Source organism: Heloderma suspectum, chromosome 12, assembly GCF_057233095.1.
Source record: "Heloderma suspectum isolate Gila_16-S chromosome 12, 16-S_ref, whole genome shotgun sequence".
In the NCBI taxonomy this organism is placed as follows: Eukaryota; Metazoa; Chordata; class Lepidosauria; order Squamata; family Helodermatidae; genus Heloderma; species Heloderma suspectum.
In genome coordinates this window covers 10,687,146-10,701,410 of record NC_139469.1, presented here as the reverse complement: position 1 = coordinate 10,701,410, position 14,265 = coordinate 10,687,146, and the positions used below count along the sequence as shown (strand labels likewise).

General features: G+C 49.1%; 1 protein-coding gene across 1 annotated transcript in view; it reads right to left on the bottom strand.

Moving 5' to 3' along the window:
• Positions 1-10,248: 10,248 nt before the first annotated feature.
• Positions 10,249-14,265, bottom strand: part of FSCN1 (fascin actin-bundling protein 1) — a 43,752-nt gene continuing 39,735 nt past the window's right edge. Inside the window, exon 5 of the mRNA XM_084818315.1 lies at positions 10,249-13,442. Coding sequence (XP_084674441.1) covers positions 13,240-13,442 — 203 coding nt within the window. The 3' untranslated portion in view covers positions 10,249-13,239. The remainder of the gene's footprint in view (positions 13,443-14,265) is intronic.

Genomic DNA, 14,265 nt, shown 5'->3' with positions numbered 1-14,265 from the left:
GATGGGAGGTGACGTACATGGAGGAGCTTTTCCCAGAGCTATGTTATGCTTGACAGCTAAGCCCTTTATCAATGGGCTTAGTCATCTTGCGTATCAGCATCTAACTCGGGGCTGAAGGACCAGCTTTTCTCCTCTTGCCCCTGTGCTTGCACCTGCTTTTTTAGAAGAGCCAGCAGTTCCCGTTTTGGAGAACCTCTGACTTGGCAGCAATCGCCAATATCGACACGCTGAGTTCTGAGGTTCCAACAGCAAAATCTCCCTTTCTCGTGTTCTTTGCAAATGATTCCATGTGGACACTATTATGCAATAATGGGGATGTTTCACCAAGCTTCTAAAAGTTCCATGTACTCATGCAGTGAATAGCATTTCTAAACCATGTTTGGTTGCAAGAATGGAGTAGGCGGAGGGGGGCCCAGCATGTGAACTATTCTTGATTTATTAATCCAGGATAAAGAGAGATTCTCCAGCAGTGACATTCTCCTGCCCCCCCCCTTCTCCACAAGGAAAGAAATCTGCCCCCATTAAATAAATGTGCAGCTGTGTGTGTGTGTATAAATGACAGGCCCATCCAGTCCAATTAGCTCAGCATTTCAAAGGCCAAGCACATCCAATATTCAGCCCCAGCACTGCTGTCAACTCTTGGGAGTCTGACAGGCCGTTCCTTCCCATAATCCTGCTGATGAGAGCTTCCCCCACGCTTCAGGGTCTCTTGCCATCCACCTCATTCTGATTCCATCTGTCTTCATGTCCTTCCGTATTTTGATCCAATTGTCTAGGCCAAATTCTATACCTTCAAAATGGCACCCTAAGTTCAGTCTGAAGCCGGACCTCTTGTCAAGGCTCGAGCCCATGATGGGTTTTGAACCGGTGAACTGAGGAATGGCGGGTGAAGGTTTAGCTTCCATGCCTCTGGTCGAAGAAGATAACTGCACAGAAACACCAGCCAGTAGTTCTTCCCTTTATGCCAATGGGCCAGAGCAGACCAAGTGATAATGCCCTGACCCCTATAAAGACTTCTGGGTCAGACTTCCTCGTAGGCCTTCGAAACAGACCTGTTCTTGGCTGTAGCCTTTTGCTTTGCACCATCCTTGGCTACACCGGATTTGTTTCCAATTTTATTGCTGAAACAAGCAGGCTCATTTCTGGGGCAATCCAGGGAGAGCAAGATGGGTGGGTGGGATTGGCCACCTCTGGATGCCTGGATCCTGCAGGGACATTGTGATGGGAGACCTCCAATGAACTGTGCCTTCCGGTGGGGTGGGCACCCCCCTCTTTCCCCCAGAATGCATTGGATAAGCAGGGTTCTTTAACTCTGCAAGAGAGATGTAGGACCGATTCTATTCAATCTCTCATTTTTTGGTAATTCCCTGGTAATGAAAAGGAAGAGGAAGCCTAAGGGATAGGAACAAAGGAAGAAAAGGCAGGATAGTTATCCAATGACTCAGTCAACAAGCAGCAAAAGCGGTGAAAAGCTTGTATGATAAGAAGTGGCGCGAGGCTCCATTTGAGCCTTTCTCGTGACATGAGCACCAATGGCTACGCTGCTAAGGACTGAGGGGGTCTGCAGCGTCTTGTCTTCCTCCTCCAGATCTGGCACGAAAAGCAATCCAGGAGATGAGCTGGTATTGCAGCTTAACTCATTCACCCTATCCGAATAATTATGAATGTACATGGAGTGTTCCACTGTAGCACAGAGGTGCAGAACTTCAGGCCGAGGGGCTGATCTGGCCCGTGCGCAGTCCTGATCGACCCTCCAGGGTTCCTCAAATGGACATGCCCCTTTCTCCCGACTGTCGGTCATTTGGTGGTTTCCGGTTTTTTGTACACACACACCCCCCCGGCCGCCACCGCTGCCATTCTAAATGGTTCAGATGCCTCTCCTAAAGCTCAATTACTGGCAGTAAAAGCTTTAAGCTGGTATGTTTTGTATTTTGACCCCGCCCCTTTTTCCTTCAGCCCTGCCCACCACTGGAATGCAGCCCCCAAGAGTTCTCCAAAAAGGAATTCTGGCCCAAAGCAGTTCAACATGCCTGCTGTAGCTGATCCATATAATGTCTCACATTACTGGATGTATGTCAAATTTCCATCTTGCACCAAAAATGGAGCAAGAATTGGGGATTAAGCACACACAGATGTATGCGCTCTACATCCAATGCACTTGGGTGGGCCTTATACACACACACACACACACACGCAAACCCACACATACTGATTATATTTCCTGTGAATTGGCCCAGCATGTTCAGAAAATTCTTCAGAACATAAGTTGAGCCAAGATATGAAGACTCACCATTTGAACATGTGTGAGACAAGGCTTCTCCTGCTCGGTCACTGTAGCCATAGAGATTATAAATGGGAAGCATTGGGCTACGTTCACAAAAAGACTGTTCTACATGGTTGTTAATCTCCCAGCATTTTTGCTTGCCGCTGAGCAGAGAGGCAGGCTACCTCTTCTTGGAGGCCTGGATTCTGCAGGGACATCGAGATGGGGGAGCCCGTACCCTACAAATGCAATCGAAAAAACTGGCCACCCGCTCTGTCCCACCATCCTAATACTCAGGGGCAGTTGTGTGAAGCGTTGTTAAGAGTATGTCTTATGAAGGTGGGCAAAGACCGCGGAGGCTTGGCAGGGCCGGCCCTACTATTAGGAAGACTGAAGCAGTTGCCAGGTGGCAGGAGCTGTCCCAACATCAGTGTTGACAGATTTATCTGCCAGTCCAATTGGCTTTGAATGGGAGGGGGTGCCATCTTGTTCTTTGCCTCAGGCAGCAAAATGTCTTTGGCAGGCCCTGAGATGTGGGTTTAGATTCATACACGCCCATGGACTCACCCCGAGTTACTCATCTCTCTCAACGTCAGTCTTGTTACATGAAATTGATTTTAAAGGCCTACCTTTTAAGGACCCTGCCAGGATTTGGGGGCCTCACAGGTGACAGCAGAATAAAAGTCAAGAGTGTGACACCCCCACCCAATAGAACAGCCTTCCCCAACCTGGTGCCCTCCAGATGTTTTGGACGTTACCTCCCATCAACCCTAGCCAGCATGGCCAACTGTCAGGAATCCTCGGGATTGGAGTAAAAAAGCATCTGGGGTGCCAGATGTTTTGTGGGAAGGCTGCAATAGACCAGGCAGAGCTCCAGATGTTTTGGACTTCAACTCCCAGCAGCCCTTGCCAGTGTAACGAATGGGCAGGAATGCTGGGAGTTGAAGTCCAAAATGGCTGGAGACCGACTTTCTTCCCGCCCCTGGAATTCAGTTGCTGGGGGAGCCTTGGCTGATGTCATAAACATGCCAACCAATGGGGGAAGAGGCAATTTCAATCTGCTGTTGCTAGGCTAATTTTAGAGCACGTTTTCCTGAAAACAACAATATCACTCGGATCCTCTTCCTAATCAGTATGGAATGAAATGCAACTATGGGACTGATGCTGAAATCTGAGACTTAGGGGGGAAATCCCTTTTTATTTGAGCCTCAGCAAGGCTCTGTGGCTAGGATGCACATCATGTTCTCCTCTCCCCTTTTGCTCTGCAGTCGCCTTTTGCCCTCCGCCCCCCTCCTCTTGCGTTAATGACTCCGGAGAGAATGGGAAGGGTCAAGTGGCATCAGCTGGGCTGGGGCTCCAAAGTCCTCCGCAAACCAATGGTGCTGATAATTGCGGTTTAAGAAGGAAGTGAAGGCAATTGCCTGGAGAGGGGCAAGTGGGGCGGCTTTTCTCTCTATGCGATTGTGAACCACCAATCTTCACCGCTTTTTGCTTTTCCTGCCCACAAAGGCGAGAGTGGAGCCATGGCTCTCACAAAGGCCTGAACTGGCAAAATAGATATGGCGCGCGTGTGCGCGCGCACCCCCCCACACCCTCAACCCTGCCAATTAGCATTGGCAGTCTTGGCCAGGAGAATTTCCCTGGGGCTCTGGCTGGTCTCTCTCCCCCCACAGTTCCCTTTAATTGCAACTGAAATCTGCCATTTTAGACAGCCGCCTTTTGCAGTTCCTCAAGGTAAAGCCCCTTCTGGAACCTTCTCCAAAGCTCCCCCAGCAACTGAATTTCAGTATGACCCAAACACTGTAGTAACTAACTGCGTACCATTCTCTGAGGGCGGGTGGCCACCTGGCCTCCCTTTTCCACTTCAGGTTGCCACCTCTCTCTCTTTTAACCACAGCCTGACATGCTGAAACAACCAGGTGAAACATTCCCTAGCAAAGACAGCCGACGTATGAGCTGTACAATATCAGGCCTCCGACATCTCGTTCTCCACCCCCATTTTGCTTAACATCTCGCCTGATAAACAGTTCTGGAAAATTCAGAAGCCCTCTCACTATTTCGAGGTGTTTTAGTCAGTCCCAATATCCTTACTACTGGGCCGCGGTGGCTCAGTGGTTAAGACGCTGAACTGCAGACCGGAAGGTCGGCAGGACAGCAGTTCGAGACCCGAGTGCCGCATGACGGAGTGAGCTCCCGTCTTCAGTCCCAGCTCCTGCCAACCTAGCAGTTCGAAAGCAAGAAATTGCAAGTAGATAAATAGGTACCGCCTCGGCGGGAAAGGTAACAGCGTTCCGTGCACCTCGGTGTTCAGTCATGCCGGCCACATGACCACGGAAGCGTCTTCGGACAGCGCTGGCTCTTCGGCTTAGAAATGGGGATGAGCACCGCACCCTAGAGTCGGGCACGACTGGCTGAGGACACCTTTACCTTTACCGTTAATATCCTTACTATGATTTTTGGATTTTGTTGTTGTTTATAACTCACCTTTTGCAAGGAACCCAAGGCAGCTTACATGGTCCCTCCTCTCCCTTTTATCCCCACAACAACCCTGGGAGACAGGTTAAGCAGTGACTGGTCCAAAGTCACCCTGTAAGCTTCATGGCTGAATGGGAACTAGAACCCGATCAGCTGAGTTGGGACTAGAATCTGGATCTGCTGAGTCCCAGTCCCACACTCTAGCCATTGCACCACACTGACACATTATTACTATTATGTTGTTGTTGTTGTTATCTGCCTAACAGACCAACATTACTATCTTTTGTATGCTTCTACTCCGAATGTTTTACTTAAATGTTTGTTCTGGGGGCAAGCGGCCCCCCAATATTGTAAAATGTTGGAATGATGGCTTTAGGATGTATTCTCTATCTTAATATGAAAGGAAATAAGAAGTGGCCACACACTTCTCCCTTTACAGCCCTTGATTTCTTGGACGTTGAAGCTACAGAGGGCAGCGCACAGGGACACTGTGACGAAATGACTGGGATGCTTATCCCTGGAGAGCAGAGGAAGGCGTGCATTTGTTTTCCATGGAGCGGCTGAACTGGCGGTGTGTGGGGACAGGCTCTTTTCTCCAACCTCTTCAGATAAATCTTGGGGATGCGAGGAACTCAAAAGCTGCTATTCAGAGCTGGGGAGAATTCAGCAAAGCAACCCCCCCCCCCCGGCCTCCTCACAGCATCAAAGCATCTGGCCAGTGGCTGGGCTGCCTTTGCTATTCAAGGTCACAGACCTTTTCCCCTCTTCACCCCAGAGAAAGCACCGTGACAGGGTTCACCCTGGCAGCTTTTAGGGAGGAGGGGAGAGATGGAAGACGCTGGGGACAGAGCAGAAGTGAAAGGGGCGTGAGGGTCCTCTCCTGGGTCTCTTTGCCAGCTGAGCCATTGCCAAAACACGGGCCCAAATTTTTCAGCATGGCCTGGACGATGCTTGGACAAGGAGGGATTTATTCAGAACTCTGCATTTATAACATAGATTTCAGAGGGCCAGCAGTTTCTCTCGCTACACCCTTTCTTCTGGGTTCACGTTTCCTTAACAGCAGCCTGCTCAGTGAAAATTCAACAGGCAAAGCTTTTCCAGGCATGGCTACACCTGCTGGATTTCTCCCTCATGCACTGCTATTATAGAAACAGTAGTCCTGGTGTGAGCAGAGGCGAGGGAAAGCACTTGTAACCCTGAAAACCTCAGCCTCTTGTCACCACTTTAAAAAAAAGAAAAAAAGAGGACTCTCTCCCAGGCCGTTCAGAGCACCTGACAAGCAGAAATCAAGCAGGTGAAGCTTTTCCTGTGCCTGTAAGTTTAAGAAACAGAGCAGTCAAAAGAGAACAAATCTATCTAGCCCTTTTCTCAGTAGCACAAATAAAGGAACAGTTATGCTTGCACAGTGGAGAGTGGGAAGGTACATGGAATGTTGCACCTTCTTTATGCAGCTTTTAGTAGCAAGGAAAAAAGGTGTAAAAATGTAATGTATGGCTTTTTGTGCTTTCTGCACTGTCCTAGAATGTTCTGCTGGTTTTTTCCATTTTACGTTGTAGGGAGTCTCCACCATGGTGTCCATAGACACCAGCGTGCCTGCAGACACTTCACTTGGCCCCTGCCCCTTCTGATGTCAGTTTCATTAAGTTTTTTTTTTAATCCATTGCTTTTTTTTTTAACTGGGAAGCTAGCATGCTGCAAATCGAAGTGCTGCCCTCCAGAGCCGTCTTTATTTGGATTGTGATCTTGTATTTTGGAGCTCAGACCCCAACTCTGCCTCGTACTTGGCTTCTTGGACACATTATTTTCCTTGCAGTCTCACCAGTTTTGTCTTCTGAGAAATGAGTGTTTTGTGACCAGCCAGGCCCACCGTGGTAACCCTTTAACAATGGGAAATTTAAATCTAAATGGTGGCTCCTAGGCCCAGCCACCAGGCGCTGGCTGCAGGGCCAGCGTCAAACATAGGCCTGGTCGGACACAAGCCAAGGGCCCACGCCTCAGCAGGGCCCCACTGACAAGGCCCCCCGGACTCGCTCCTCCTCTTCACCATTGCAACCTGCTTGTTCGCCTGCCTCTTGCTCTGGCCCAGACAGCGGTGCTGGCGAAAGGGGGAAGCAGGAGACGCCACGGCCTGCTTGCTCCCTGGCTCTCTGCCTGTCCAGCAAGGAAGTGGCAGCAATGATGGGAAAGAGGGTGAAGAGCAACCGGGGACAATGGCGGTGAGAAGGCAGACCCGCCGAGGGAGGGGCCCACTGCGGGTGCCTTGCCCAAGGGGCCTCCGAAATCCGGTGCCGGCGCTGTGTCCATTCGCTGCTTTTCTCATCACGCAGGGTGGCTCAGTCAGGCCATTCATCACCATGGCGACAAGAAGGCCTCTTCCTCTGCCCTCATCCAGGCTCGGCCTCCATAAACCCAGCAGCCCCATTGACAATGGCTAATTTGTCTCGGGAGGGACACGGTCGAGGCCTGCAAAAAAATGGTGCCTGCCCAAAGGGTCCTATAAAACACCAAGCCACACTGCTTGGTTTGCCCTCAGCGCATTGCAGTCAGGCCCCAGTTAGGCCTGGTGGTAGGGGTGGCTGGTCCCGGGGTGGCCTCGAAGGAGGAACATCGCTCTGTGAGGGACAAGTTTTCCCTCACAGAGTGGCTTGGCTTTTCAAAAAAATGGTGATGGGGAGACTAGAACCCCACCTGCAAACCAGCCATTTTTCTCTCTCACATATCAAGCCTCGCTCTGCAGGGAGAAAAAGTCCTTCAAGTACAAGAGTTTACTGCCACAGAAAAAGAACCTCAGCTAAGTTGCTACTGGCAACGAAGACTGCCGTGTGTGTGTGTATATATATATATAGCTTTGCTTTATTATTTTTTAATAACACCTCTGCTTGACCGTCTTCACACACCAGCTGCAGCCTAAAAAGCTGCAGAACAGCATTGTAAACACAAACATACACAGCAAGGAGGAAATGCATCAGAGTTCTTTTCCGGCAGTGCAAAGCAAGTACATTTGCATTACTTGCCCAGGACGTAAAACTCAAAACAGGCTGCTCTGTGTTGGATCACATATTACTAAACCATCTACATTGGGGCAAATGCAGAGCTTGGCGAACCTATTTTAAGCACTGCGAGTTGGATAATTGTGGAGACATTTAATTGAAGCCCAACGCGTTTCGGGTTTTAAAAACCCTTTTTCAAGGGCACTCTTGAAACCTTATTGCACTCTTTTCCAAGATAAAAAAACAAGTTGCAAAGTGCACATATTGCACAGGCTACTACCATCTACAATGAACAGTCTACATAGGGTAAATGTGGAGCTTGGTGGACCTATTTTAGCATCCTAGAAAAACAAAGGTAGCTGTGCTCGTCCATGGGGAAAAAATCTAAAACCTACACCTGGGCAATCCCTTCATTAGAACCAACAAAAAGTGCAGTGCTGCATCTTCCTGGCACTTCCAACCAAAAAGCACTGCACAGCTCTTCTGTCTTTTCCTCCTTAACTAATTTACGTGGAAAGAAAAAAAGATGGAAGATGTAGCAAGACACAGGAGGATTACAAACGGAAGACAATGAGATCTTGAGAGCCCTGAGATCTTAATGATGTAGGGCGGGATACGAATGTTTTAAATACAGAAGACAATGTCTGGCACCCCCATAAAATCCCGTGAATGAGGCAGGGCAATTGTATGATAAAGGCCTAATCTGGGAGCACCCTAAGAATCTCAGAAGCTCTGTGCTACAGAGTAGCACACCATTAATGTTTGGCTGTTCACAGGGCCAGGATGATGGGACTTGTACTCCAACACAGCTGGGGGACAGAAGAGTTGGAAAGGCTGCTTCTGGAATGTGCAGGATTTACCAGATTGCGTTGTTGGGTCGGTATGTTTCCAGGCCAGGGAATATTTGTTAGTTGGATATTGCAATCGCCTAGCAACTACCTGTCCTCTCATACACCCAGCAGAGGAGTTGGGTCTACCCTTCAACCTTTTCAGACCTGAGGCCCACTTTTAGCCTAAGCATGCATTTAGAGTCCAACTTCATAAGTCACCATCCATTGTTGCCGGGTAGCAGTGCTGCTATTGAGATCCACCTTCGACCAGGCTGTGACTCAGCAGAACAGGGGTGCTGAACTTCTTTCAGCCCAGGGGCCCAATTCCATCTCAGAGAAACTCCTGGAGCTTGCATTCCAGTGGTGGGCACCGCTCAAAGTACCAGTAAATTTTAGGAGAGGCAGTTCACCAAAGTACACGAGAGCCAGAAGACCACCAAATGGTTGGTGGTCAGAGGAAAGGGGATGGGCCAGGAAAGGGGGCGTGGTCATCTGGAGAATCTCATCTGGGCTGGATTTGACCACCACCACCCCCCGCCCTCAAGCCTGAGGTTATGCACTCTTGCAGTAGAGTCCCAGTCGCCCAGGTGGTAGTAAGGACTCAAGAATCCAGGCATAGTATGCTTGTTGTCAGGAAACACCCCACAAGACCAAGGATTCAGCTAACGGGGAATCAGGACCCCAGGGAGACCTCACCTCAGCTCAGGAGCAGTTTATTGCTAGTCTTGCCCAGACACAGGTGTGTCCCCACTGTGAAGGGAGCAGCAGAACTGTCAAGCCCTTGCGATACAGAGAGATGTTTCAAGTTGTGCAGGCATTCAAGACCCAAGCGTTTTTGCAAAAAGGAACCTCGCTATTTGCTGCCCACAACGGCACACAGAAAACAAAGCCCTTTCACACCCAGAACTGAATGTATATGACACAGCCGTTTGAGAAAGTGTCGCCTCTCAAAAGGGGTAAATTAACCACACTTAGGGGAGGTACCTTCTTGGGGAGTTGGGAAAGTCTGAGGGTCTCCTCATGACTGTGCTTGTAATCAGGGTAGAGAATACATCTTGGAAGCCAGCTGCTTATGTCAGGGGTGCGCAATGTATAGCCTCCCAGGTGTTTTGGCCTACAAGTCCCATCCACCTATTGGCTATGCTGGCTAGGGCTGCTGGGAGTTATAAGCCAAAACATCTGGCAGGCCAAAAGTTGCTTATGCACTCCAAGATGGAGCCTTTCCGGTTCCATTTTGAACTCCAGGCTCAGAACAATGTGCTTATTAACCAAAGTCAAGGGACTAGCACAGGCCTCCCCGACTGGTGCCATCCAGATGTGTTGGACTACAACACCCATCAGCCCCACCCAGCATAGCCAATGGTCAGGCCAGCTGGGAGTAGTGCCTTCCAGATGTTTAGCGTTACCAGGCTGGGGAAGGCTGTGCTATTCCAACACAAAAGCAACCTTGGTTCTCTCCATCCTGGCACCCCTCCACACCTGAGAGAAAGAGAGATTAGCAGGCTTGAGGGAACCCCAAGATTTGCAGAACCACAAAAATAATCTTTAGGACCCCTTCCCCACCCCCAAGGCTGGCTGGGGAATGCTGGGAATTATAGGAGTTTTTTCCTGTCTGAACATGCAAAGGATTGCACCCTTATACTGCAGTAGGACGAGGAGGAAAAAAAAAAATACACACAGCAATTTATTTCTTATCTGAATGCAGGTTTTTATTTTGTCACTTCTCTTCTCCATTTGAAGCTTGTTATACAAATGGCACTTACAAAAGTGTTTTAAAAGGAAAAAAACCTTAACAAAATATAACAATGTGAGATGCTCTTCAGAGCCACAATAGCCAAGGAAGAAGGCAAGGAGAACTCTCAACTTTAAATTGTTACATAGGAGAAGCCAGTGGGGTCACCCAGGAAAGAGGGATTTGGAGGGAGGCAATATGAAGTGTGAAGGCCAGCAAGTGTTAAATCATGGGACCACACACTTGGCCCTTCTCGCAAGTCATCTGTGTTCCCAATGTTGTGTTTTCTTTCACAAGAAAAGCCTCCCAACTCTTTACTGCTCCTGAAATTCCAGATGATCCCAGGCAATGCTCCTACACAGCCCCTGGATCAGATCCTCCTTTACTCGTAAGGCAAATAATTCCAGTTTGCTTAAGAATTTAGCACCAAGCATCAATGGCAATAAAGATGGAAAAGTGATTTATTAAGGCTCAAAACACGCTCCTGCTCTGCCCTTAGCAATTAAACAAGTAGCCCCTTGAATTTGGGCAACAACAGCCACCCAAGCGGGTTCCGTGCTTAGCAAGGCATGGGACGGATGGATTCACAGAGGCGTACAAGCACCTTTTGTCTGAAGTCCTTCCTAACTGCATGATGGTAAAACTGGAGCATTGGATTGGGCAAGAGACGGCTAAAGTTCAGAATCATAACCAGGTTGGCCTAAGGGAACAGAGATAACCCCCAAGAAGGCATCGAAATAGAAAAACGGTGTGTGCATATGTATACGAGACGTTTCCAAACTCCGGAACCGTTAAGCAACGTTACAAATGTTCACATGGATTATACAGTACTGCAAACCTATTAGAGACAGTTGAGGACGCTCCGTGGAGAGCTCATATAAATAGAGAGAAACACACTGTTTTGGTCATCTTTCCCTTTTCCAGGAACTATGCGTGCAGAATCGCAAAGTGACCCGCTGGGGTGGAGAGGTGCTTGAGAGCAGCCTCAGACAGACCTTCCAAAAAACACAAGCTGGTAGCAGACACGGGCAGGGAGGGACAGGTAAGCAAGACACATCAGCCAGAAACAGATACCTGGACGCTCACCCTCAAAAAACCAAACCCCCCCCCCAAAAAAAAACCCACACAGCCATTTGGCAAAGAGGGGGAAAGAAAGGGAGGACAGAAATTCCAGTCAGGTTGAGAGATGAGAGAAAGCAGACTGACGTATAACTGTGCAAACATTTGCTAATGCTTAAAAAGCTTTGTAGTCTGTAAATTGAGATTAGCAACTTGCTTCCAAGCCACCAGTCTAGAAGGGACCGGAAACAACAAAGACTTCCCCCCTCCCTGAATGCATGTAAACATGCAACATGGCTTACCCCCTCCTGTTTTGCCTCTTCCTTACCTCCCCAAAACTCATCTTGGCTTCTGTGCATGCACAAAAAGCTGCTGAGATATGGCTGTTCTTGAGGCACAATAAACTCCCAAGTGAAGCTAGAAAGAGGGGGTGCGGGGGAGGTCACCAACAGATGGTGAGACAACAGAGTGCATGCCACTTGGTCCACGCTCAGCCTGCGCAGTGGCTAGTGTGTTATTCAGCTGCAGAAATGACTTGGACACCCCTCACCCCATCCCCCTGTAGGAGGCAGCTGCTTGCGGGGAAAATACTCTTCCTTGGAGGCACTCAGGAAGGAAACAACGGAGGGTAAGCCGAGATTCTCCCTGCCCCCCCACTAAAGACAAAAAAAGAAGTTGTGCAGATAATGATGTGCAGCTTGACATCTATCGGATACTGTCATCAACAGGCAATAATCATTTCAGGTAGCCCTGGCCCCTCTAATATTACTTTTTTAAGATACCAAATACGATAATATATATATATAAAAAAGAAGAAAAGTTCTATAACAACTTGCACCTTCCAGAGGGAGGTGGAGAGGAACAGTAAGGCAGTGTCAACAGCTTTTCAGTGCAGTTGTCAAGCCTTTTTAGGAGAAGCTCCCAGATGCTCCTTGGACACTTAGAAGCACGAAGCGCTGGGGGGTGGGGAGAGAGAGCAGAGCAGAGCAGAGCTCAAAGCAGAAGATGATGAACTATTCAACAAGTTCAGCCTCTTACGAGATGAATGACTGGAGCTCCTGCACAATTCTGGTCCAATGAAACAGCTCGTTTTGTGTGTGCATGGACATGCGTTTCTGGTCCCTATTACTGCCCTTGTTTGCTGGCTCAAGTCTGTCTCTCAACTGACCCTCTGACTTATCCCATCACCATCATGCACGCACATGCACAGCCCCCACTTCATGGGGGTGGCAAGATATGTTCGGCTACCTCTTCTCTGGCTTAGCTAAGAAAGGAGGTATTTCACTTCGGGTCAAATGCCGAGACAGAGAGAGAAAGCTAATGTAATCCAGAGAGCAACCCCAGCGTGAGAAAGCTGGTTGAGTAACGGTTACCTCCAGCGCCCGCACCAGGCCAAAGGAGCTGCCACTGTGGCGACTCAAAAGCCCCTTAGCTCAGCTCAATACTAGCTCTTGCTGGGGCCACCATGTGGGGAGGCGCCAGTTCCAGTCAAGGGGACCGGTTCTACTTCAGTGGAAATTTATTCCCTTTTTAAATTCAGAGGCCCAGCAGAAAGAAGGGGAGGTTTGGTATCTAACCCTTTACAAACCAACACCCCCTAACAGTCTATGCAGGCAGAGGGCACTGTTTTCTGCGGGCTAATTATATTTTTCCAGTTTTTAAAGGGAGACTCCCATAACAAAGGGAAGAGGAGATTAACCCCCAAAATTCTACGGCTGGAGAGAAGCAGCAGGCTGGTCTGAAAGAGAACCCCTTTCTTTAGGAAGAGACACACCAGAACATTTAAAAAAAAAACCACGAACAAAAACAAATTGGCAACTGAAAGAGGAGGGGCGGAGGTGGGAGGAGAGCATAGAGCAGAGGGAAGGAAGGAAGGACGCTAAAGTGCATTTAATACTCCCAGAGGGTGGAGGGGTCGATCACGTCGGCAGATGCTTTGAGGACGCCGGCATGGTCACCCTTCAGATATTTCCCATTGACCTTGATAGCCACCTTGTTGTAGTCACAGAACTCGAAGAAGAAGTCCACCGGTGTGTCGCTGCTGCTGGTGACAGATGACTCATTGCCAACCATCCAGTATTTCCCAGTGGAATCTGCAAATGGGGTGGGGGGTGGGGGAAATGGTCAGACGCCCGATGGATGCATCTGGTGCAATATGGATGTGCACCATGTCTATAGCAGGGGTGCATAACATCTTTCAGCCCGAGGACCAAATTCCAACTCAGATAAGGTTTCGGGGGCTGCACTGTAGTGGTGGGTGGGGCCAAAGGCAATGGGGCAGAGCCAAAGGTGAAAGGAGTGGAAAATACTACCCTACTGTATCTTAAAGCTCTTCCTGCCAGTAGCTAAACCTTAGGGGAGACATTTCAACCTTTTAAAATGGGAGAAAAAATGTGCAAAAGCTGGGAAACCACCAGACAATCAAGTGAAGGGGGAAAAACTACCAGACAATCGGGCGAAGCGGGAAACCACCAAACAATCGGGCGAAGGGGGAAAGCCGAAACCACCTGGTGACATGGGGAAGGGGCTGTGGCTCTCTGGGGACCCCAGTTTAGGTGGATTTGGCCCCCAGGCTTGTGGTTCAATACCCCCGTTCAATAACATATGGTCACACGAAGCATCTATGGTACTTCCGGAAGCCCCCCCTCTAATGGCAACAGGATACAGAACCTCCAAGGAGACCTTGCAATGGCCAATCTTGTTACTTTGTCACCAGCTCGGCTTGGCCAAGAGGCCACTATGAACTGAGAGCTTCCCAGTTTGAATCTCTTCTTCTGCCAGGGTGGCCTCAGAGAGGCTGGGCTGACTCTGCCTCAGCTTCCCTCCCCACCCCCTATGGAAAAATGATACATGGAAAACACCGGTCTACGTTACAGGGTTGTTGGTTTATCCATAGAATCGTATACTTGAAACTCT